The sequence below is a fragment of the Argopecten irradians genome, chromosome 16 (assembly GCF_041381155.1).
Source record: "Argopecten irradians isolate NY chromosome 16, Ai_NY, whole genome shotgun sequence".
NCBI lineage: Eukaryota > Metazoa > Mollusca > Bivalvia > Pectinida > Pectinidae > Argopecten > Argopecten irradians.
This window is the reverse complement of record NC_091149.1, coordinates 30,353,075-30,378,357: the sequence shown is the minus strand read 5'-3', so window position 1 is coordinate 30,378,357 and position 25,283 is coordinate 30,353,075. Positions and strand designations below refer to the sequence as shown.

Genomic DNA, 25,283 nt, shown 5'->3' with positions numbered 1-25,283 from the left:
GAGATATAGACGTTATAAACACACCTGACGTCTCTTAATGAGATATACACGATATAAACACACCTGACGTCTCATAATGAGATATACACGGTAAAAACACACCTAAGTACCGCAGGCTCCCAAAACACCCACCTTGCACAACATACACGCAACACACCGCATACATGGGAGTCCGTCCTTACATGACCATAGCTGTTAATAGGACGTTAATTAATCAAACAAACAAACTCATAGTGAGATAATCACAATATGAACACACCTGAAGTCTCATGATGAGATATACACGATATAAACACACCTGAAATCTCATAATGATATAAACACGATATAAACACACCTGAAATCTAGCTCACATGAAGTAACTAACATTGCTATTGTATGGTCTATGTGAGTCCCTTATCTTTGTGCTATCTCGATCCGACCATTGTGTACACACAGACATGGACAGTCGGATTTGTCTTTTAGTCCTCGTGTTTGGAATTACAGGTAATATCTAATTTTTCCGGTCAGTTTGTTAAAATTAACTATGATTTATCACAAGTCTTCTATCTAAACGATTAGCAGAAATGTTTAAGTAAAGAATACGACTATTCGGTTGGTTAAGGAGTTTGATAAAGATAAAAGTGAGTCCTTATCTACGAGAATGAACAGGTATACTTTCCATTAAGGAGCTTTATTCGATGGTAACGTCAGAAATTGTGACATTCGGGATAAGAAGAATGATTTATTTACGAAAACTTAGTTTGTTGGATTAATGTATCAGGATATAGCACAAGTCAGATTCGGTATCAAAACAGTCATTGTTGATATAACATGCTGGTAAATGATATTATAGATTTATGCCACATCAACACAGTTCATGTATATTAAAAAATATATGAGTTGTGTACTGATAGGTATATAAAAAACTGAAAATTAGGACGCAATAAAGGTTCACAAATTACAATAGCAAACTTGTATGGCGAGTGCCGTTAGACTTGATCAAAGTAACAAGAGAATAAAAGTTTACGATTTTATACTAATGCCACATATTAATCTACTTTTTCATCTTGGTGTATTTATTTTAACTGGTCATTTACTTTTACACCTTGGAGTACTAATGCTACCTGGTCATCTACTTTTACACCTTGGTGTACTAATGCTACCTGGTCATCTACTTTTACACCTTGGTGTACTAATGCTACCTGGTCATTTACTTTTACACCTTGGTGTACTAATGCTACCTGGTCATTTACTTTTACACCTTGGTGTACTAATGCTACCTGGTCATTTACTTTTACACCTTGGTGTACTAATGCTACCTGGTCATTTACTTTTACACCTTGGTGTACTAATGCTACCTGGTCATTTACTTTTACACCTTGGTGTACTAATGCTACCTGGTCATTTACTTTTACACCTTGGTGTACTAATGCTACCTGGTCATTTACTTTTACACCTTGGTGTACTAATGCTACCTGGTCATTTACTTTTACACCTTGGTGTACTAATACTACCTGGTCATTTACTTTTACACCTTGGTGTACTAATGCTACCTGGTCATTTACTTTTACACCTTGGTGTACTAATACTACCTGGTCATTTACTTTTACACCTTGGTGTACTAATACTACCTGGTCATTTACTTTTACACCTTGGTGTACTAATGCTACCTGGTCATTTACTTTTACACCTTGGTGTACTAATACTACCTGGTCATTTACTTTTACACCTTGGTGTACTAATACTACCTGGTCATTTACTTTTATACCTTGGTGTACTAATATTACCTGGTCATTTACTTTTACACCTTGGTGTACTAATGCTACCTGGTCATTTACTTTTATACCTTGGTGTACTAATGCTACCTGGTCATTTACTTTTACACCTTGGTGTACTAATACTACCTGGTCATTTACTTTTACACCTTGGTGTACTAATACTACCTGGTCATTTACTTTTACACCTTGGTGTACTAATACTACCTGGTCATCTACTTTTACACCTTGGTGTACTAATGCTACCTGGTCATTTACTTTTACACCTTGGTGTACTAATACTACCTGGTCATTTACTTTTACACCTTGGTGTACTAATACTACCTGGTCATTTACTTTTACACCTTGGTGTACTAATACTACCTGGTCATTTACTTTTACACCTTGGTGTACTAATACTACCTGGTCATTTACTTTTACACCTTGGTGTACTAATACTACCTGGTCATCTACTTTTACACCTTGTGTACTAATACTACCTGGTCATACTTTTACACCTTGGTGTACTAATGCTACCTGGTCATTTACTTTTACACCTTGGTGTACTAATACTACCTGGTCATTTACTTTTACACCTTGGTGTACTAATACTACCTGGTCATTTACTTTTATACCTTGTGTACTAATACTACCTGGTCATTTACTTTTACACCTTGGTGTACTAATACTACCTGGTCATTTACTTTTACACCTTGGTGTACTAATACTACCTGGTCATTTACTTTTACACCTTGGTGTACTAATCTCTACCTGGTCATTTACTTTTATACCTTGGTGTACTAATACTACCTGGTCATTTACTTTTACACCTTGGTGTACTAATACTACCTGGTCATTTACTTTTACACCTTGGTGTACTAATGCTACCTGGTCATTTACTTTTATACCTTGGTGTACTAATACTACCTGGTCATCTACTTTTACACCTTGGTGTACTAATACTACCTGGTCATTTACTTTTATACCTTGGTGTACTAATACTACCTGGTCATTTACTTTTACACCTTGGTGTACTAATGCTACCTGGTCATCTACTTTTACACCTTGGTGTACTAATACTACCTGGTCATTTACTTTTATACCTTGGTGTACTAATACTACCTGGTCATTTACTTTTATACCTTAGTGTACTAATACTACCTGGTCATTTACTTTTACACCTTGGTGTACTAATACTACCTGGTCATTTACTTTTACACCTTGGTGTACTAATACTACCTGGTCATTTACTTTTACACCTTGGTGTACTAATACTACCTGGTCATTTACTTTTACACCTTGGTGTACTAATACTACCTGGTCATTTACTTTTACACCTTGGTGTACTAATACTACCTGGTCATTTACTTTTACACCTTGGTGTACTAATACTACCTGGTCATTTACTTTTACACCTTGGTGTACTAATACTACCTGGTCATTTACTTTTACACCTTGGTGTACTAATACTACCTGGTCATTTACTTTTATACACCTTGGTGTACTAATACTACCTGGTCATTTACTTTTATACCTTGTGTACTAATACTACCTGGTCATTTACTTTTACACCTTGGTGTACTAATACTACCTGGTCATTTACTTTTATACCTTAGTGTACTAATACTACCTGGTCATCTACTTTTACACCTTGGTGTACTAATACTACCTGGTCATTTACTTTTACACCTTGGTGTACTAATACTACCTGGTCATTTACTTTTACACCTTGGTGTACTAATACTACCTGGTCATTTACTTTTATACCTTGGTGTACTAATACTACCTGGTCATTTACTTTTACACCTTGGTGTACTAATACTACCTGGTCATTTACTTTTATACCTTGGTGTACTAATACTACCTGGTCATTTACTTTTATACCTTGGTGTACTAATGCTACCTGGTCATCTACTTTTACACCTTGGTGTACTAATGCTACCTGGTCATTTACTTTTATACCTTGCTGTACTAATACTACCTGGTCATTTACTTTTACACCTTGCTGTACTAATACTACCTGGTCATTTACTTTTACACCTTGGTGTACTAATACTACCTGGTCATTTACTTTTACACCTTGGTGTACTAATACTACCTGGTCATTTACTTTTACACCTTGGTGTACTAATACTACTGGTCATTTCTTTCATTTACTTGTCATTACTTTACCTTGGTGTACTAATACTACCTGGTCATTTACTTTTACACTTGGTGTACTAATACTACCTGGTCATTTACTTTTACACCTTGGTGTACTAATACTACCTGGTCATTTACTTTTACACCTTGGTGTACTAATACTACCTGGTCATTTACTTTTATACCTTGGTGTACTAATACTACCTGGTCATTTACTTTTATACCTTGGTGTACTAATACTACCTGGTCATTTACTTTTACACCTTGGTGTACTAATACTACCTGGTCATTTACTTTTACACTTGGTGTACTAATACTACCTGGTCATTTACTTTTACACCTTGGTGTACTAATACTACCTGGTCATTTACTTTTACACCTTGGTGTACTAATACTACCTGGTCATTTACTTTTACACCTTGGTGTACTAATACTACCTGGTCATTTACTTTTATACCTTGGTGTACTAATACTACCTGGTCATTTACTTTTAACCTTGGTGTACTAATACTACCTGGTCATTTACTTTTATACCTTGGTGTACTAATACTACCTGGTCATTACTTTTAACCTTGTGTACTAATACTACTGGTCATTTACTTTTACACCTTGGTGTACTAATACTACCTGGTCATTTACTTTTATACCTTGGTGTACTAATACTACCTGGTCATTTACTTTTATACCTTGGTGTACTAATACTACCTGGTCATTACTTTTATACCTTGGTGTACTAATCTACCTGGTCATTTACTTTTACACCTTGTGTACTAATACTACCTGGTCATTTACTTTTACACCTTGGTGTACTAATGTTACCTGGTCATTTACTTTTACACCTTGGTGTACTAATGCTACCTGGTCATTTACTTTTATACCTTGGTGTACTAATCTACCTGGTCATTTACTTTTATACCTTGGTGTACTAATGCTACCTGGTCATTTACTTTTATACCTTGGTGTACTAATACTACCTGGTCATTTACTTTTATACCTTGGTGTACTAATACTACCTGGTCATTTACTTTTACACCTTGGTGTACTAATACTACCTGGTCATTTACTTTTACACCTTGGTGTACTAATGCTACCTGGTCATTTACTTTTACTTGTGTACTAATACTACCTGGTCATTTACTTTAACCTTGGTGTACTAATGCTACCTGGTCATTTACTTTTATACCTTGGTGTACTAATGCTACCTGGTCATTTACTTTTACACCTTGGTGTACTAATGCTACCTGGTCATTTACTTTTATACCTTGGTGTACTAATACTACCTGGTCATCTACTTTTACACCTTGGTGTACTAATACTACCTGGTCATTTACTTTTATACCTTGGTGTACTAATACTACCTGGTCATTTACTTTTACACCTTGGTGTACTAATACTACCTGGTCATTTACTTTTACACCTTGGTGTACTAATACTACCTGGTCATTTACTTTTACACCTTGTGTACTAATACTACCTGGTCATTTACTTTTACACCTTGGTGTACTAATACTACCTGGTCATTTACTTTTATACCTTGGTGTACTAATACTACCTGGTCATTTACTTTTACACCTTGGTGTACTAATACTACCTGGTCATTTACTTTTACACCTTGGTGTACTAATACTACCTGGTCATTTACTTTTACACCTTGGTGTACTAATACTACCTGGTCATTTACTTTTACACCTTGGTGTACTAATACTACCTGGTCATTTACTTTTACACCTTGGTGTACTAATACTACCTGGTCATTTACTTTTACACCTTGGTGTACTAATGCTACCTGGTCATTTACTTTTACACCTTGGTGTACTAATACTACCTGGTCATTTACTTTTACACCTTTGTACTAATGCTACCTGGTCATTTACTTTTATACCTTGGTGTACTAATACTACCTGGTCATTTACTTTTACACCTTGGTGTACTAATGCTACCTGGTCATTTACTTTTACACCTTGGTGTACTAATGCTACCTGGTCATCTACTTTTACACCTTGGTGTACTAATGCTACCTGGTCATCTACTTTTACACCTTGGTGTACTAATGCTACCTGGTCATTTACTTTTACACCTTGGTGTACTAATGCTACCTGGTCATTTACTTTTACACCTTGGTGTACTAATACTACCTGGTCATTTACTTTTATACCTTTGTGTACTAATACTACCTGGTCATTTACCTTTACACATTGGTGTACTAATGCTACCTGGTCATCTACTTTTACACCTTGGTGTAGTAATACTACCTGGTCATTTACTTTTATACCTTGGTATACTAATACTACCTGGTCATTTACCTTTATACCTTGCTGTACTAATACTACCTGGTCATCTACTTTTACACCTTTCTGTACTAATGCTACCTGGTCATTTACCTTTATTCCTTGGTGTAGTAATACTACCTGGTCATTTACTTTTAAACCTGGATGTATTAATGTTGTCTGGTCATTTACTTTACTTTTTCACCTTGGTGTACTAATCCTGGTCATTTGTCGGATAGGACTGACAGTGTACACATTGTATTTGTCATCGAAATGTCACATATCCGATGCCCCTGTGGGGAAGGCTCTGGGTTCTGTCCCCTGGCCGAGACACACCAAAGTCTATAAAAGTGGTAGTTTCTGCTCCTGATCAGCATACAGGGAGTGGGACGACTGGTTCGCCCGTTGTCAGTATAATGTTACCGGGTGGGGTATGTTGCTTGGTGTCTTCGGCGCCATGCTTCAGTGATATAGCACTATAAAAAGGGCAACAGTTCAACTATACAAGAAGACAAAACATTAATATACCGCAGTCTTCCAAAGCACGCACCTCACACAACATACATGCAACACACCGCATACATGAGAGGCCATCCTTAGCTGTTAGTAGGACGTTAATTAATCAAACAAACAAACAAACCGATGTCCATTAATTGTGTAACAATAGCATAGTATAAACCATACTTTCGAACACGATGACAAAAAGTGTAACTGTTAATTATCAACAGGGGAGGTTACCGGGGAGTGTCCCAGCGGCTGGATAGGTCACGGAGGTTCCTGCTACTTCTTCAGCAACCACAACAGTAACTGGTACGATGCGGGGGTAAGCATAATTTGTTCTCTTATCTTGCACGTGATGTTCTTTGGATTGGTATTGGGTAACATAGATGTATGGTAGGCTGAGTGTTTAGTGATAATCAGAACGGACAACACGGGGGTAAGCATAATTTGTTCTCTTATCTTGCACGTGATGTTCTTTGGATTGGTATTGGGTAACATAGATGTATGGTAGGCTGAGTGTTTAGTGATAATCAGAACGGACAACACTCGATCACAATATAATGGTCGCTATACTGTTACAATGTGCTACTTCCTGTTATAAACATACGGAAACGGAATTGTCAACATTATTTTACGGAATAGACATTATAGTGGATCTGTACATGTAAGCCGGGTGGGTGTGATTTGTCAGTTGACCCATTCAGCAGATTGTGTGTGTTTCTTTTACCTGACTGTTAAAGTCGTAGGTAAACAAACGTAACGCTAAAAATTGACAATAGCTTGCTTTGGCAGTCGGTAATGATGGGAACGTTTCCAGTTCTTCCACAAATATACGATGTTTCATCTATATTTCTGGTGAATCTTCGAGTTTTCTATTCATAGTGTTAGATTATGATATCCATGTATTACTTTGTAAAAAAACACACTATCTTAAAACGATTTGCAAACCAATGATTAAACGGTCAATTACAGATTAACAGAGCATTAGATTAACAGGGTATCACAGATTAACGGGACATCACAGATTAACGGGGTATCACAGATTAACATCACAGATTAACAGGCATCACAGATTAACAAGGACATCACAGATTAACGGGACATCACAGATTAACGGGGCATCACAGATTAACAGGACATCACAGATTAACAGACATCACAGATTAACATCACAGGGGGCATCACAGATTAACGGGGCATCACAGATTAACGGGACATCACAGATTAACAGGGGCATCACAGATTAACGGGGCATCACAGATTAACAGGACATCACAGATTAACGGGACATCACAGATTAACAGGACATCACATCACAGATTAACGGGACATCACAGATTAACGGGGACATCACAGATTAACAGGGACATCACAGATTAACGGGACATCACAGATTAACAGGACATCACAGATTAACAGGGACATCACAGATTAACGGGACATCACAGATTAACGGGGCATCACAGATTAACGGGACATCACAGATTAACATCCAGATACATCACAGATTAACGGGACATCACAGATTAACGGCTCAGATTAACAGACACAGATTAACGGGGCATCACAGATTAACGGGACATCACAGATTAACGGGGATCACAGATTAACGGGACATCACAGATTAACGGGATTTAACGGGACATCACAGATTAACGGGACATCACAGATTACGGACATCACAGATTAACGGATATCACAGATTAACAGGACATCACAGATTAACAGGACATCACAGATTAACGGGACATCACAGATTAACGGGACATCACAGATTAACAGGACATCACAGATTAACAGGACATCACAGATTAACGGGACATCACAGATTAACGGGACATCACAGATTAACGGGGCATTACAGATTAACAGGACATCACAGATTAACGGGACATCACAGATTAACAGGGCATCACAGATTAACGGGACATCACAGATTAACGGGGCATCACAGATTAACGGGACATCACAGATTAACAGGACATCACAGATTATCAGGGCATCACAGATTAACGGGGCATCACAGATTAACGGGGCATCACAGATTAACGGGGCATCACAGATTAACAGGGCATCACAGATTAACGGGACATCACAGATTAACAGGACATCACAGATTAACGGGACATCACAGATTAACGGGACATCACATATTAACAGGGCATCACAGATTAACGGGACATCACAGATTAACGGGACATCACAGATTAACGGGACATCACAGATTAACGGGACATCACAGATTAACGGGGTATCACAGATTAACAGGGACATCACAGATTAACGGGACATCACAGATTAACGGGGACATCACAGATTAACGGGACATCACAGATTAACAGGGGACATCACAGATTAACGGGACATCACAGATTAACAGGACATCACAGATTAACGGGACATGACATCTCACAGATTAACGGGACATCACAGATTAACAGGACATCTCATATTAACAGGGTATCACAGATTAACGGGACATCACAGATTAACGGGACATCACAGATTAACAGGACATCACAGATTAACGGGACATCACAGATTAACAGGACATCTCAGATTAACAGGGTATCACAGATTAACGGGACATCACAGATTAACGGGACATTACAGATTAACGGGGACACGCAGATTAAACAGGACATCACAGATTAACGGGACATCACAGATTAACGGGACATCACAGATTAACGGGACATCACAGATTAACAGGACATCACAGATTAACAGGGTATCACAGATTAACGGGACATCACAGATTAACGGGACATCACAGATTAACGGGACATCACAGATTAACGGGACATCACAGATTAAACGGGACATCACACGGGACATCACAGATTAACGGGACATCACAGATTAACGGGACATCACAGATTAACGGGACATCACAGATTAACGGGACATCACAGATTAACGGGACATCACAGATTAACGGGACATCACAGATTAACGGGACATCACAGATTAACGGGACATCACAGATTAACGGGACATCACAGATTAACGGGACATCACAGATTAACAGGACATCACAGATTAACAGGACATCACAGATTAACGGGGTATCACAGATTAACGGGACATCACAGATTAACGGGACATCACAGATTAACGGGACATCACAGATTAACAGGACATCACAGATTAACAGGACATCACAGATTAACGGGACATCACAGATTAACGGGACATCACAGATTAACAGGACATCACAGATTAACAGGACATCACAGATTAACGGACATCACGATAATCGACATCACAGATTAACGGGACATCACAGATTAACGGGACATCACAGATTAACGGGACATCACAGATTAAACAGGATTAACATCATCACAGATTAACGGAATCACAGATTAACAGGGACATCACAGATTAACAGGACATCACAGATTAACGGGACATCACAGATTAACGGGACATCACAGATTAACGGGTACATCACAGATTAACAGGCATCACAGATTAACGGGACATCACAGATTAACAGGACATCACAGATTAACAGGACATCACAGATTAACGGGACATCACAGATTAACGGGACATCACAGATTAACGGGACATCACAGATTAACAGGACATCACAGATTAACAGGACATCACAGATTCTCAAGATTAACGGATATCACAGATTAACAGGACATCACAGATTAACGGGACATCACAGATTAACAGGACATCACAGATTAACGGGACATCACAGATTAACAGGACATCACATTAACAGGACATCACAGATTAACGGGACATCATCACAGATTAACAGGACATTAACGGCATCACAGATTAACAGGACATCACAGATTAACAGGACATCACAGATTAACGGGACATCACAGATTAACGGGGCATCACAGATTAACAGGACATCACAGATTAACAGGACATCACAGATTAACGGGACATCACAGATTAACGGGACATCACAGATTAACGGGGCATCACAGATTAACAGGACATCACAGATTAACAAGACATCACAGATTAACGGGGCATCACAGATTAACGGGGCATCACAGATTAACGGGGCATCACAGATTAACAGGACATCACAGATTAACAGGACATCTCAGATTAACGGGACATCACAGATTAACGGGACATCACAGATTAACAGGACATCACAGATTAACAGGACATCACAGATTAACGGGACATCACAGATTAACAGGGACATCACAGATTAACGGGACATCACAGATAAGGGACATCACAGATTAACAGGACATCACAGATTAACGGGACATCACAGATTAACAGGACATCACAGATTAACAGGACATCACAGATTAACAGGACATCACAGATTAACGGGACATCACAGATTAACGGGACATCACAGATTAACGGGACATCACAGATTAACGGGACATCACAGATTAACGGGACATCACAGATTAACAGGACATCACACAGATTCACATTACAGGGACATCACAGATTAACGGACATCACAGATTAACGGACATTAACATTTAACGGGGCATCACAGATTAACAGAGCATCACAGATTAACGGGGACATCACAGATTAACAGGACATCACAGATTAACGGGACATCACATCAGTATTAAACGGGACATCACAGATTAACAGGGACATCACAGATAACAGGACATCACAGATTAACAGGGACATCACAGATTAACGGACATCACAGATTAACGGACATCACAGATTAACAGAGCATCACAGATTAACGGGACATCACAGATTAACAGGACATCACAGATTAACAGGACATCACAGATTAACGGGACATCACAGATTAACGGGACATCACAGATTAACGGGACATCACAGATTAACGGGACATCACAGATTAACGGGATATCACAGATTAACGGGACATCACAGATTAACAGACATCACAGATTAACGGACATCACAGATTAACAGATTAAGGGTATCACAGATTAACAGGACATCACAGATTAACAGACATCACAGATTAACGGGATCACAGATTAACAGGACATCACAGATTAAGACAGACATCACAGATTAACAAGGACATCACAGATTAACAGGACATCACAGATTAACGGGGCATCACAGATTAACGGGGCATCACAGATTAACGGGACATCACAGATTAACAGGACATCACAGATTAACGGGACATCACAGATTAACAGGACATCACAGATTAACAGGACATCACAGATTAACGGGACATCACAGATTAACAGGACATCACAGATTAACAGGACATCCATATCACAGATTAACAGGGACATCACAGAATTAAACAGAGCATCCAGATTCAGGACATCACAGATTAACGGGACATCACAGATTAACAGGGCATCACAGATTAACAGGACATCTCATATTGACAGGACATCACAGATTAACGGGACATCACAGATTAACAGGACATCACAGATTAACGGGACATCACAGATTAACGGGACATCACAGATTAACGAGACATCACAGATTTACAGGGCATCACAGATTAAAATACAGATCCTTATTTTTCCTTAATTGCTACTTTTGGTAAGAGGATCTGGAAACATCCCATTAGGGGTCACGTTCTTGTGATGACAAATAAAATTGCTGCTGCCAGTATCTTGTCTTGGGACGAAACATTTCAAAGACTGTTAGAATTATTTTCATATACTTAGTCATCTCGCCCTAACAGCACAACATGTATATATCTATGCATATTGGGACGAAATAACGTGTTTTCAATTGATGTAGCAAGATGTAGATAATGCATTTTATCTGATGCACAGGTGTTATAAAGGTCATCCAAACATGACCCCTTAAGGGATGTTGTCAGATCCTCTGTTGAACGGAGTATTTAAAAGGATCTTTTTTTAATCTTATTGCATCTTATCATCCTTGACATTTTGTTCGTGGGTATTGACTATTTGACTACACTAGACAACGAGTAAAGGGAGATTGAACAGTAATAAAAACTAATGTCATAGAACTGATAATATATGTTTTATACAGTTTACATGCGAAGCCATACATAGTAAGAGAGTAGCGATTGACTCAGAGGATGAAAACACATTTTTGGCGGGAGTTTTGTCTCACTTTAGAGGTAAGTCTAACGAGATATGGATGAAGTCTGACGAGACATGGATAAAGTCTGATGAGATATGGGTGAAGTCTGATGAGATATGGATGAAGTCTGATGAGATATGGAAGAAGTCTGATGAGATATGGGTGGAGTCCGACGAGATATGGATGGAGTCTGATGAGATATGGATGAAGTCTGATGAGATATGGGTGAAGTCCGACGAGACATGAATAAAGTCTGATGAGATATGAGTGAAGTCTGACGAGATATAGGTGGAGTCCGGCGAGATATGGATGAAGTCTGATGAAATATGGGTGAAGTCTGATGAGATATGGGTGGAGTCCAACGAGATATGGGTGAAGTCTGATGAGATATGGGTGGAGTCTGATGAGATATGGGTGGAGTCAACGAGACATGGATAAAGTCTGATGAGATATGGGTGAAATCTAATGAGATACAGGTGGAATCCGACGAGATATGGATGAAGTCTAACGAGATATGGGTGAAGTCTAACGAGATATGGATGGAGCTAATGAGATATGGGTGAAGTCTGATGATATATGGGTTGAGTCCGAGGAGATATGGGTGAAGTCTGATAACATATGGGTGAAGTCTGATGAGATATGGGTGAGTCTGATGAGATGTGGGTGAAATCTGATGAGATATGGGTGAAGTCTGATAACATATGGATGAAATCTGACGAGATATGGGAAAAGTCTGTGGAGATATGGGTGAAGTCTGACGAGATATGGGTGAAATCTGACGAGGAACGGGTATAATCTGATGAGATATAGTTGAAGTATGATGAGATATGGGTGAAATCTGACGTGATATGGGTGAAGGATCACGATATATGGGTGAAGTCTGATGAGATATTGGTGAAGTCTGTGGAGATATGGGTGAATGTTGACGAGATATGGGTGAAGTCTGGCGTGATATGGGAGAAGTCTGATGATATATGGGTGAAGACTGGCGTGATATGGGAGAAGTCTGATGAGATATTGGTGAAGTCTCATGAGATATACCATTGTACATATATGGGTGATTTACATAGATTAACGTTACCGAGACATATCTACCACAAGAGTTCGTTTCGTGTAAAATCTGCTAAATACATAACAGGTGGTTTCAAAAGGGACCACAGAACTCTCGCAAAAAATAGAGATCCCCTTATGGGCGGAATATTCCATAGAACGGTTCCTGCTTCCGAGTTTTAAACATTTACTTTACCAATAAGGGAGGTAACTCTGTAATTTGCAGAGGGCATACTACTTCCGTCTATCTGTGGTCAACGATGTTTCTTTTTTAAACTAATAACGGTCATTGTCATTTAATGATATGTCCCTATATTTACTTTCTGTTGCGATGTGTAAATGTGAAAGTTCCGTCTTTGCATATTACAAGGTTGCCTCTCATGCCGGTAGGTATCCACCTTGACGTCATTATTTTGTGTGCCAAATTCACGTCGCTTTTGTGTCGCCTGCAACGCAAGGACGACACTTAGGTATCACTATGTCGGCGTCCGCGAAACGATTTCCGTGCGATAACTTCATTATCTATTGTCCTATTTCAACCAAATTTGGTATATTGCTTTATATCAATGAGATCTTAGATGGGTTCGATACTGGTCAAAATCCATCAATATTTACAAGAGTTAAAGAATTGATAACTTCACCTAACAGTATTTAAACTTTAAATAACAATTTTTGTGATGCTGTGCATGCGACACATCCACTTCCGTGGAATTCTTGTCTTAAAAAGTATGATATTACGCCTGCAACACATGACACCAATACCTCTGTATTATGCAAATTCAGACTACTGCTTTGGTCTCTCTGTACAGGTGCTTTCCGGTCAGACACGTTCTGGACGGAGGGGACAGCCGAGGGGTCATCTGACGGGAGCTACAAGTGGGCCACGTCACAGGACCCAGTGACCTTCACCCACTGGGGAACTGACCAGCCTAACGCCACTGTAGGGGACTGTGTAGTCCTGAGGCTAGACCGGACATGGCAGACAAGGGACTGTCACCGTGATTATGGATTCATCTGTGAAATCAAGTAGGTGGTCAACGAAGACACTCAAACCACTGTGCCTAAAGATAATCCGAAGAATATCCGTTATTCTATGTGGTCAAAGATGTCTCTCGGACAAATTCCACTCTGCCTAAGAGTAATCCGAACAGTAGTATGTACATGCAGTTCTTTCTTTCTGTAGTTAAAGATGTCAACAACACTGTGCGCAAAGATAATCCGAATAGCAGTCGTTATTTTCTGATTTGGTTAACGATAGCATTCGAACAATGTTTTTGTAGTTTAGATACACTGTATTGTAATGAATAAAATCAAAGTAGGGACTTAAATATGCCATATGCAATCCATTAGATATATAATATCAATAAAATCTCGTTGAAATTGAAGGATCGAGCAAAAGTTATTGCAGCTTATGAAAGCCGTCTCCTATCATACGCTTTGTTTACATATAACAATAGGTATTGTTTTCTGTTCCAGTCGACCACAAACTGACTGCAACCCGATAGACGGGGCATCGGTGATTGGTTAAAATGATGAATTCGTTTCAAAATAAAACTAATTTGGTAAATGCCTTGATGTTTTGTTATGCTTTAAACGATTTCTTATTTCAGTAGTAGAAGGAATAACAACAGGCCCAGAAGCTTGTATCAATCATCAGGTTTGTAATGCCAAGTAATGTTCTGAATACCGTATCATTGTTTCTTTTCTTAAGAAATTTAAAGAGTTACCTCTAAATTCCCTGTTGGGCTCTACTATTTTTTACTCCAGGGGTCAGAGCCAAAATTTATACAAACTTTGTTCCCATTCCCCAGAGGATATTTCGGACTAAATTGGGTTACAATCCATGAGAACTCTATGACTATATAGTAGTGATTTAAAGGAGTTACCTCTATTTCCCTACTGGGCCACGCCCTCCTTCCTGCAACCGGGGGATCAAAGCCACAATTTACACAAACTCTGTTGCCCTTCCCTATGGGATGTTCTGGCCAAATTTGGTTACTGCAGAACTCTTTGACTATTTGCGATTTAAAGGATTTACCTTTATTACCCTAGTGTCCGCCCTCCTCCTGCCCCTGGGGGTCAGAGCCAAAATTTATACAAACTCTGTTCCCCTTCCCCAGGGATGTTTGTGGCCAAATTTGGTTACAATCCATGCAGAATTCTTTGACTATTTGCGATTTAAAGGATTTACCTTTATTACCCTATGTGTCCCGCCCTCCTCCTGCCCCTGGGGGGTCAGAGCCAAAATTTAAACAAATGCTGTTCCCCTTCTCCCAAGGATGTTTCTGGCCAAATGTGGTTAGAATCCATGCAAAACTCTATGACTAGTAGCGTTTTAAAGGAAATTTTGACGGACGGACGACATACGCCGCGACATGACATATGGTCACCGGCCCTTCGGGCAGGATCAGCTTAAAGCATTGGGTAAGATGTATTTAGACACGTTTAAAATTCTTCAAATGTTTGGATTACGAAATTAACAAAACATTAGACCAAAATCATACACAGTGACTAGAACACGTGACGGTTACACAATTCCTGAGTATCTGATCTAGCTTTGAAAGGAATAGGGAACACAGTGTTTCGAAATAATTGCACTAGCTCTCCTCCTTTGGTTTCGAGTTAAAACATATGTACACAGTTGCCACGCACTAAACGTTAACCTCATACACCTTAGTAACCAGACTGTATCATGATCACATTAAACCCTATACACCTTAGTAACCAGACTGTATCATGATCACATTAAACTATATACACCTTAGTAACCAGACTGTATCATGATCACATTAAACTATATACACCTTAGTAACCAGACTGTATCATGATCACATTAAACTATATACACCTTAGTAACCAGACCTTATATCATGATCACATTAAATCCTATACACCTGAAGCAAATGGTTGTAAGATATTTTGATTAGAGTTATTCCCCTTGATTTCCGGAAGTTCATAATTATTCTTTAATTAATTAAGAGTAATTAATGGGCAGGTCTGGAATATTGTAAATAGTTTCTAATTTTACAGTTGAATGTAGGGAAGATATATTGGCAATGAGAGGTTTATCACAGTTGAAATAAATAAGAAGTTAATTAATGAAATTCTGTATACCAAGAATAATCCACCAATCATAACATTTATAGTTTAACGTGATTGTCGATAGGGAGTATGTTGTAAGAGGCGAATCTCTAGATCTACTTCGGCAAGATTCTGTCGGTGACCAAGCTGAATAAGTTTGGGCCCAGCTGAGAATGTTGGATTCCATATAGGAGATTTCAGAAAAGATGGCGATGACGTCACACAAAGGTACATCCGGGCGCTCAAAGGTACAACTCTGTATATCTGTACACATTAACATGGTGGGAACACAGCCGCTTCGATTTTTGTTTACATTTTATTGTAATAAATAGTACGACCATCCAAAAATTGTTACTTTATCTTAATTTCAAAAGGTGTAAATGAAAATATGTAACAATAATATACAGATATAGATATATGGTATTCATGTATTTTACGATGTTTATACTCCATTTTCGGCCGCCACGAGGAAAAACACGGTCGCCATTATGTGTAAACATTGACAGAATATTGCAAATATCAGCTTGAAATTACAAATTAAATTCCAAGTTCCGCAAATATAGTACTGAAATTTTAATAAGCGATCATTGTTTTCTTAGTCTTACTTTGTAAAACACCTTAAGATGTGTGATTGTCACCAAATTAAAGTTTGCTTTCGTAGATCACCCCAAGCGCACGGCAGCCATTACGTACAGTACTGCCGAGATCTCGAATTTCGCCTTTTTTAGAGTCACAAAATTACGTATTCTAGATAATTTGTTCGTCAGAAATTTTGGATTTTAGCTCATGACATACAAATGAGTCAGTTTATAGTTACTTTTTATCGTATTTTTAAACAAAACTTTTAGTATTTTAGGATTTTCGAAGCCGTGCGCAATGTGTCCTGGTCGGCATTTACAGTATTACGATCTGTATTCATAAATCTAAATGTAGTCTATCTAACATGCATTCAAATTATTTTAAAGTAATATCACTTCAATTTGAGACTTCACTAGCAGTCCATGGAATAAAGGCGACTAACATTAAAAAATAAACTCTACAGCATTAAAACTGAACGATTTCACCATTTTAATTTTCGAGATCTCGGCAGCCATACGTTTACGTAAACATGTACATTGCGAAGATCTGCATATAAGTGTAACACAGTGGTTTATAGCATTCCTTTAAAGGAAGATATACACGGAAAAGAACGAAATATATATCTTTTACAAGTACTTATTGAGATATGAGTTGGTAATTACGTATTTATATTATTAAATTCCCAACTATGGGCTGTGTCCTGAGTAGTCCGCTAAACCAAGGATTTATAAGTGAGAAGGATTCGTGACTGTCTCTTTACATTACTAAACACCACGCGAGACGCCTATGAACCGGGAATAAAAAACCGTTTTCCTCAACAAATACTTATCTTATCGAGTCAAACGAAACACCATTGTAAAGTTTATTAAATTTCACGACGTATATTACTTGCTTTAAAGACGGAATATTTAAAGGATATGTCTTAAATTTTCGTTAAAAATAATCGACAGCTCATGAAATGACGGCCCCGCTTCAGAAAGTAAGACGGTAACCCTCGCACCCGCAAGCTACATCAAAGGCTGCACCGGCGGATATCAAAGGAAAATCAGTCGTCGCCCAACGTCACGGTCAGTGCACAAACACAAAAGCGCCTGCCTTGGACTTCCCCAAAACCCAGTGTGACTTATCCTTCTCATATACGTCCTTGGCTAAACCTAACTTTATTATTAGGCTTTTTTAATTTTTTTTTGCCTAATATATAGAATTAATTAAAAAAGCCTAATAATATAGGCAGGTTTAGCGGACTATGTCCTGAGGTGATCTACCAGCGAAGGCTCCATGCACGAGCGGCCGTGGTCTGGCAATGTGGTTCACATTTCGTTATATTTAATAGTATTGTGAACAAGTTTTTCATGTATAACAGAAACGTTACACAATAAAATCAATGATCTATTCATAACTTTTCACAACAAGGATTTCTACCTGTGAAGAAAAAACGGGTACTGTGACGGCCCGACACCGCTTGGCAAGCTGGCTTCAACACTCTATCTACACAAATATATTCAGCAATAAACAATTGTAAATACAAAAATATAAATGTCTGTAACCTCTGAAACAATAAGAAACAATTTTAAAATCGGAACTTGCAAGTATGAATGTGTATACTTTTGTCAAAGTATCGATTGTGTAGCAGCGATGTACGTATCTGTTATTGTTTTTATTAGTCGCCATACTGTGTTTGTACCTTTGAGGACCCGGATGTAAACTTTCTGTGACGTCACGCCATCTTTTCTGAAATCTCCTATTGCTTTCACTATGGGGTATACGTTACAGGGTACTGCAGTACAGGGCGACGTACAGGGTAACGGGGTGTCAGTTCGATACCAGGTGTTCAGTAACACAGGGCGACGTGTTGCTTAAACAATGAGACAAGTTTTGCCAAAGCACTCGGTACCGCGGTGAAAGGGTGACTCGGTATTGTAGTCACGGGTGTCTCGGTATAGGTGACGTAATACTGTGTACTTCGTACACGATGAACTGACTGTCATAGTGAAGCAGCCCGATACAAGGTGCTCAAGGTGATTCAGATGTTGTATTTACCAGGTGTAAATGAATCAGATCATGGTTGTTAATATGTGATCAGGAGTCTAGAAGACTAGCCATTTACTTGTTTATATTGTTGGCAGCTTTTAGTTTCTGTGTAACAGTGCCTTGGTCCAAGATAGAACTTGGTAACGGAACGTACTACAGTTGAAGTTGCAGTACAGAGTAGCAACAGGAATAGTTGGTCACGCGACCGTTACACACCTTAATAAACAGTATGTATCAGGATGACATTAAATCCTATACAACTTAGTAACCAGACACCTGCCACCTGACCATATATGGAATTAGGTGATAGGCGTTCTTTTTTGGATTCGTGTGATTTGTGCTGAATTGATACGGCACCGCCAAATGGCACGCGTTTGCATTTTTCCATGATGGCGGCACCCATATGAATTTTGTTTGTTTGTTTGATTAAGCGCTGGTCACACATTCACCGATAGCCTCACTGGATTAGCTACGGATATGATCCGGCGTCATCTGTGATATTCAGTAATGGTCCGCAGTTTACCGTATAGTAGTCGTTGTTTTACGTAGTTACACTTGAAAATGTTTTTGATATCTGTTGCAAATTTTGAAAATGTTCAAAATTTTACTACGGTTCAAACAACAGTAGTATGTAGCTCTTAGAATGTACGGAACCTCGTTACTCCCTATTACAACCGTATTAACCCGAACATATCAAGTATTCAACAGTTTGTTACGGTTAACTACGTGTTAGTGCGATTAAGGTACGTAATTGATAAGGATCAATACGGATTGGTCACGGCGCAACACGATGTTGTTACGTTGCTTTAAGGATAGGTCAGAATCAACCAGGATTGTCAAAGAGGATAAATGTAAACTACGTAAAATCACGATGAAACACGGAATATTAATATCTACTACGTTACGGATACTGTCACAAGATTGGCAAGTACAAAACTAAAACAATACCTAAAATGGCTTTTCTAAAGATTCTCTATTGTGTTTGTGTTGAGATTTCAGTTAAATATACATTTTTAGGTTATCTGACCCGAAGGGTCAGGATGACCTATAGTCATCATGCACCGTCTGTCGGCGTCCGCCGTGCGCCGTCCGCCATCCGCCGTCCGCTGTCCGCCGTGCGCCGTGCGTAAACTTTTCATTCAAACGACTTCTTCTCAATAACCGTTAGGCCTAAAGTACTCATATTTGGCCTGAAGCATGCTGGGATGAAGGACTACCAAAGTTGTGAAAATTATTGACCTTGACCTACTTTCAAGGTCACAGGGGTCAAAAAGGCTGAAATCTTTGAACGACTTCTTCTCAATAACCATAAGGCCCAGAGTACTCATATTTGGCCTGTAGCATGCTGGGATGAAGGGCTACCAAAGTTGTGAAAATTTATTACCTTGACCTACTTTCAAGGTCACAGGGGTCAAAAAGGCTAAAATCTTTGAACGACTTCTTCTCAATAGCCATAAGGCCCAGAGAACTCATATTTTGCCTGTAGCATGCTGGGATGAAGGACTACCAAAATTCTTAAAATTTATGACCTAGACCTACTTTCAAGGTCACAGGAGTCAAATAGGCTCAAATCTTTGAACGACTTCTTCTCTATAACCATTAGGCTCAGAGTACTCATATTTGGCCTGTAGTATGCGGGGATGAAGGGCTACCAAAGTTGGGAAAATTTATGACCTTGACCTTCTTTCTAGGTCACAGGGGTTAAATAGGCTTAAATCTTTGAACGACTTCTCAATAACTGTAAGGCTCAAAGTACTTATATTTGGCCTGTAGCATGCTGGGATAAAGAGTTACCAAAGTTATGAAGATGAATGACTTTGATCTGCTGTCAAGGTCACAAGGGTAAAAAAGGCTAAAATCTTTGAACGTTTTCTTCTCAATAACCGTAAGGCCCAGAGTACTCATATTTCGCCTGTTTCATGCTGTAATGAAGGCCTACTAAAGGTGTGAAAATGGATTACCTTGACTTATTTTCTAGGTCACAGGGGTCAAATAGGCTCAAATCTTTGAATGACTTCTTGTTACTAACCGAAAGGTCCAGGGTACTCATATTTGGCCTGTGGCATGCTGGGATGAAGGGTTACCAAAGTTATTGAAATGAATGACCTTGACTTTCTTTCAAGGTCAGGGGTCAATTAGGCTAATATCTTGAATTTTGAACTTCTTCTCAAATTCTGCCAGTGTGATTTAGCTGATACTTGCATATGAAATGATCCTTGTCATGGTCCTGACCAAGTGTTTTTATATTTTATGTTGATCTGAAATCCAAGATGGCCACCACTCCCGCCATCTTGAAAATATATTTTGAACTTATTCTTAAGTTCTTCCAGTGCGATTTTGCTGGAACTTGCATGAAATGATCCTTACATGGTCATGACCAAGTGTTTTTATTTTTTAACCATGACACCATATATCTAATTAATTCCCTATACAGCTATTGCCAAGGTAGTCAGATGACCGTTAAGGCCCTTGGGCCTCTTGTTATAATAGGTCCCCATAAACTGTTACATTACTTTTCTCCAAGGGCTATGTTTTACCAACAGTTTTCCGATCAAAAACTGTTTTACTTGGCTACAAGAGATGACTACCACATAATGATGTAAGGTTTCTAGTTTGTACAGTGTCTTTTGGGATACTTGTGGTGATATTCATACTTTACTGAACCCGAACAGTTGCTATATTAGTATTTTGTAGCTAAATACTTCACACTTAAATTAAATTCCTGTGATACCTATATTACAACTGTAAAGGGTACCATGTACTGGTGCAAACAGCACTTGTTCATCTAGAATTCAAATTGTTTAATGTTGGTTCTGAAGGTGGTACTCTGACGATCAGATAGGTAACCAGAATGAATTGAAGAACTTTGCTTGTATCTAATATGCCACCCTCCGACCCTGTCGTATAATTTCTCTTATATAAAAAATATGTTGGATGCCAGTGGTAACAGCTCATTTACATATAATGGAATGTATCATCAAACGTATACCTTACGTTTTTGGAAGGGAGGTAACTCGTACAGAACGGTCTCGTTTTCATATAAGAAAAAAAATATTTTGTGTGTGTGTGTGTTTTTAACTTTTTTAATGTAAAATTAAAGACGAATCACTGATGTTTCTTGCAATTATTTACACAATTTAGCTGTCGAAATAACATGTAAACTAATAATTAATTGCGATAATATCAGGTTGCTTTTTGTATAAACTGTTATTAAATCGACATAAAAACAACGCCTTAAAAACAGAAAATGGATTATTTGGCATGGTTATGTTTAGTTATAACATCCAAAATGGCAAACCAATTGCCAAAGATGTATTTGGTAGGAAACCAGATTTCTAGAGCCTTTTTACAGACAGGTCTCGATAACGACAATAGCTTTTCCAGGGTCAAGTAGTTATGGATACTATTTTTATTTAGTATGTAATTATAGTTACATTAATATGTTTCTTTCAATCATTAACCAAAGCCATTAAGTAAGATCCCCGAGCACCATATCGCTTGTACGTCTTGGTCGTCAGTGCCTTCAATACAACAAACTCGTAATCCTTCATTGAGCATAGAAATAATTGTTTGGAGAAATCGTGAATCATAATTAGGAATATCAGTAAAACTGGTATGTAGGAATGAGATATATCAACTAAACTGAAACAATAAGTTTAAGAAGATATAGGTATCCTAGGTATCTCATACGTTATAAAAACAACCTCACAAACATGCTAACGCGAAATTGGCTTTCAGTTCTATAACTCGTCAGTCACATGGAATTATTCTAGTCCTTGCGTAATTAGCCACACATTTTAATGCTCTTTCCTTCGTTTAGATGTCAATTTGTCAGTGAACTTAACAATAGGTTTTACTTTTGTTGCCAAATGGCTCACTTCGTTGACTATTCTCACTATATTCGTGAAGTTCCGTCAACAAACCGTTGCAAAGCCATATAGGAACCGTATCATACATGTAAACTAGCTTTTTCCTGGGACATCCATGAGATAAAATCCCTGGGACATCCATGAGATAAAATCCGTAGTGGAACCGTCGAGATGATTCGTGAATGTGTGATCGGGGCATAAAAAATGTCCTATTAACAGCCAGGGTCATGTAAAGACGGTCTGGCATGTGTTGCGTGTATGCGATGTGGGTGTGTGTTTCGGGAGACTGCGGTATATTTGTGTGTTGTGTCTTCTTGTATAGTGGAACCCTTGCACTTTTTATAGTGCTTTATCACTGACGCATGCCGCCGAAGACACCAAGCAACACACTCCACCCGGTTACATTATACTGACAACGTACGAACCAGTCGTTCTACTTATTGCACGCTGAGCGCTAACACTTATAAAAGCAATGTATTTTCTGTGTTTACAATAAACCTGATATAAAAGTAATACATAAAGGTATTCGGCATACATTGAAATAAATAATCTATGTAATTATATCGGATATAAATACACAGAAAAAAACAACATTTCAATGACAAGTGAAAACTCTCGAGTCCGCATGGTAGATCCAAGTAATACGTACGCTTCCGGAAGTGTATTACTTGTACCGGTTCAGCTGGTATGGCGCGTTCCGTTTGAGATACATCAGACACAACTTATACGAACCCACAACTGGAAAACACTGTACTTATTCTCATTGTACATCTCAGAACAAATATTTTTTCCCGCGGTTCGAAGAAAAGCGGGAATTATTTGTCTAATCGGTTCATTACGGATATTACCGAGTGCGCTCGGTCAATCGGATTGGTCCTTGATGTAGCACGTGCGGAACGTGTATGTGGTATTGAGATACATGCGTTATTCTAGCCGCCTTTACAGCCCGACAGGTTTTTTTTCTTTCACGATGGATAAACGTACACAGGCGGAGATAGCGCAGCAGGTGGTAGAGGCCGTCTTGACGTCCAGAAATGACCTTCTAGTACAGCTGGACACGCTAATGACTTCAAAATTGGAACGTTTTGCGGACACTCAGAAAAACATTTCAGAGAATCAGCTAAATAAAATTCAGCAAGGCATTTTGTTTGCGGAGAATTACAATTTTAACAAGAACAGTTGTGAGGAACAGCACAAACTCAACAACAAAGTTTTGTCGGAGCTTCATATGAGGCTCGTCAGTCAAACCAGGCCGGCGACGCACAAGACACGAACGAGAAAATTACGGGAGGTATTGGTTTAATGGCATACTGACAGAAACTTATTAAATTGACCGATTCGTCAGACGCAGGATGGAAAACGGTCGACGAGTACGTCGCAAACCCTATCGCCTCAGATTCTGAGGATGAAAAAAGAACGGACAGGACCAGGAGATGGGCCAACAGGAAAGCCTATAGGCACAAAAACAGAAACCTAGGAGATTCCAAAATGATTGTTTCCATCCCATATTTTGGCAGGATCAGCGGGTTAGCATAAGGTGGTTATGGTAGAGAAATCCCAGCAAAGTTGAAGTTTCGAGCATAGTGCTGGTGCGTCTCCTGATTTTTGCTCGGTTTTTACCAATGTTTTTTTTTAGATTGGGTGGATCGCTCGGCGGCTTAGCCTCTACTATATCGCATTTGTTTTTTTGTTATATTATATACATATATATACAATATACCTGTCCTGTAATGAGTATAGGTGATATTAAAGTATACACGTGAACAGCAGTGATTCGTTTTTAATAGAAAGGATGACGTCATTTGGAAAATGTTTGTCAACTTTTATGCAGCTTTTATTTTGATGTAATTAAATGTTTGACCAATGCGCACGCGCACTAGACAGACAAAGTGATATGTTTGTGTTGTGTTGTTTATTGACGTAGTAGGGATTAGACTTGTTTCTCTCACATATGAAGTAAAACTGTCCTCAGGTTAGACATAAGAATGACTTAT

The 25,283-nt window shown here is 38.7% G+C and overlaps 1 protein-coding gene across 1 annotated transcript; it reads left to right on the top strand.

Moving 5' to 3' along the window:
• Nucleotides 1-355: 355 nt before the first annotated feature.
• LOC138310691 (perlucin-like protein) lies at nucleotides 356-15,299 on the top strand. The gene is made up of 5 exons (XM_069252019.1): nucleotides 356-486; nucleotides 6,874-6,968; nucleotides 12,626-12,716; nucleotides 14,539-14,755; nucleotides 15,206-15,299. The coding sequence occupies exons 1-5, from the start codon at nucleotides 441-443 to the stop codon at nucleotides 15,255-15,257; spliced, it is 501 nt and encodes a 166-aa protein (XP_069108120.1). The 5' UTR covers nucleotides 356-440; the 3' UTR covers nucleotides 15,258-15,299.
• The last annotated feature ends 9,984 nt before the right edge of the window (nucleotides 15,300-25,283 follow it).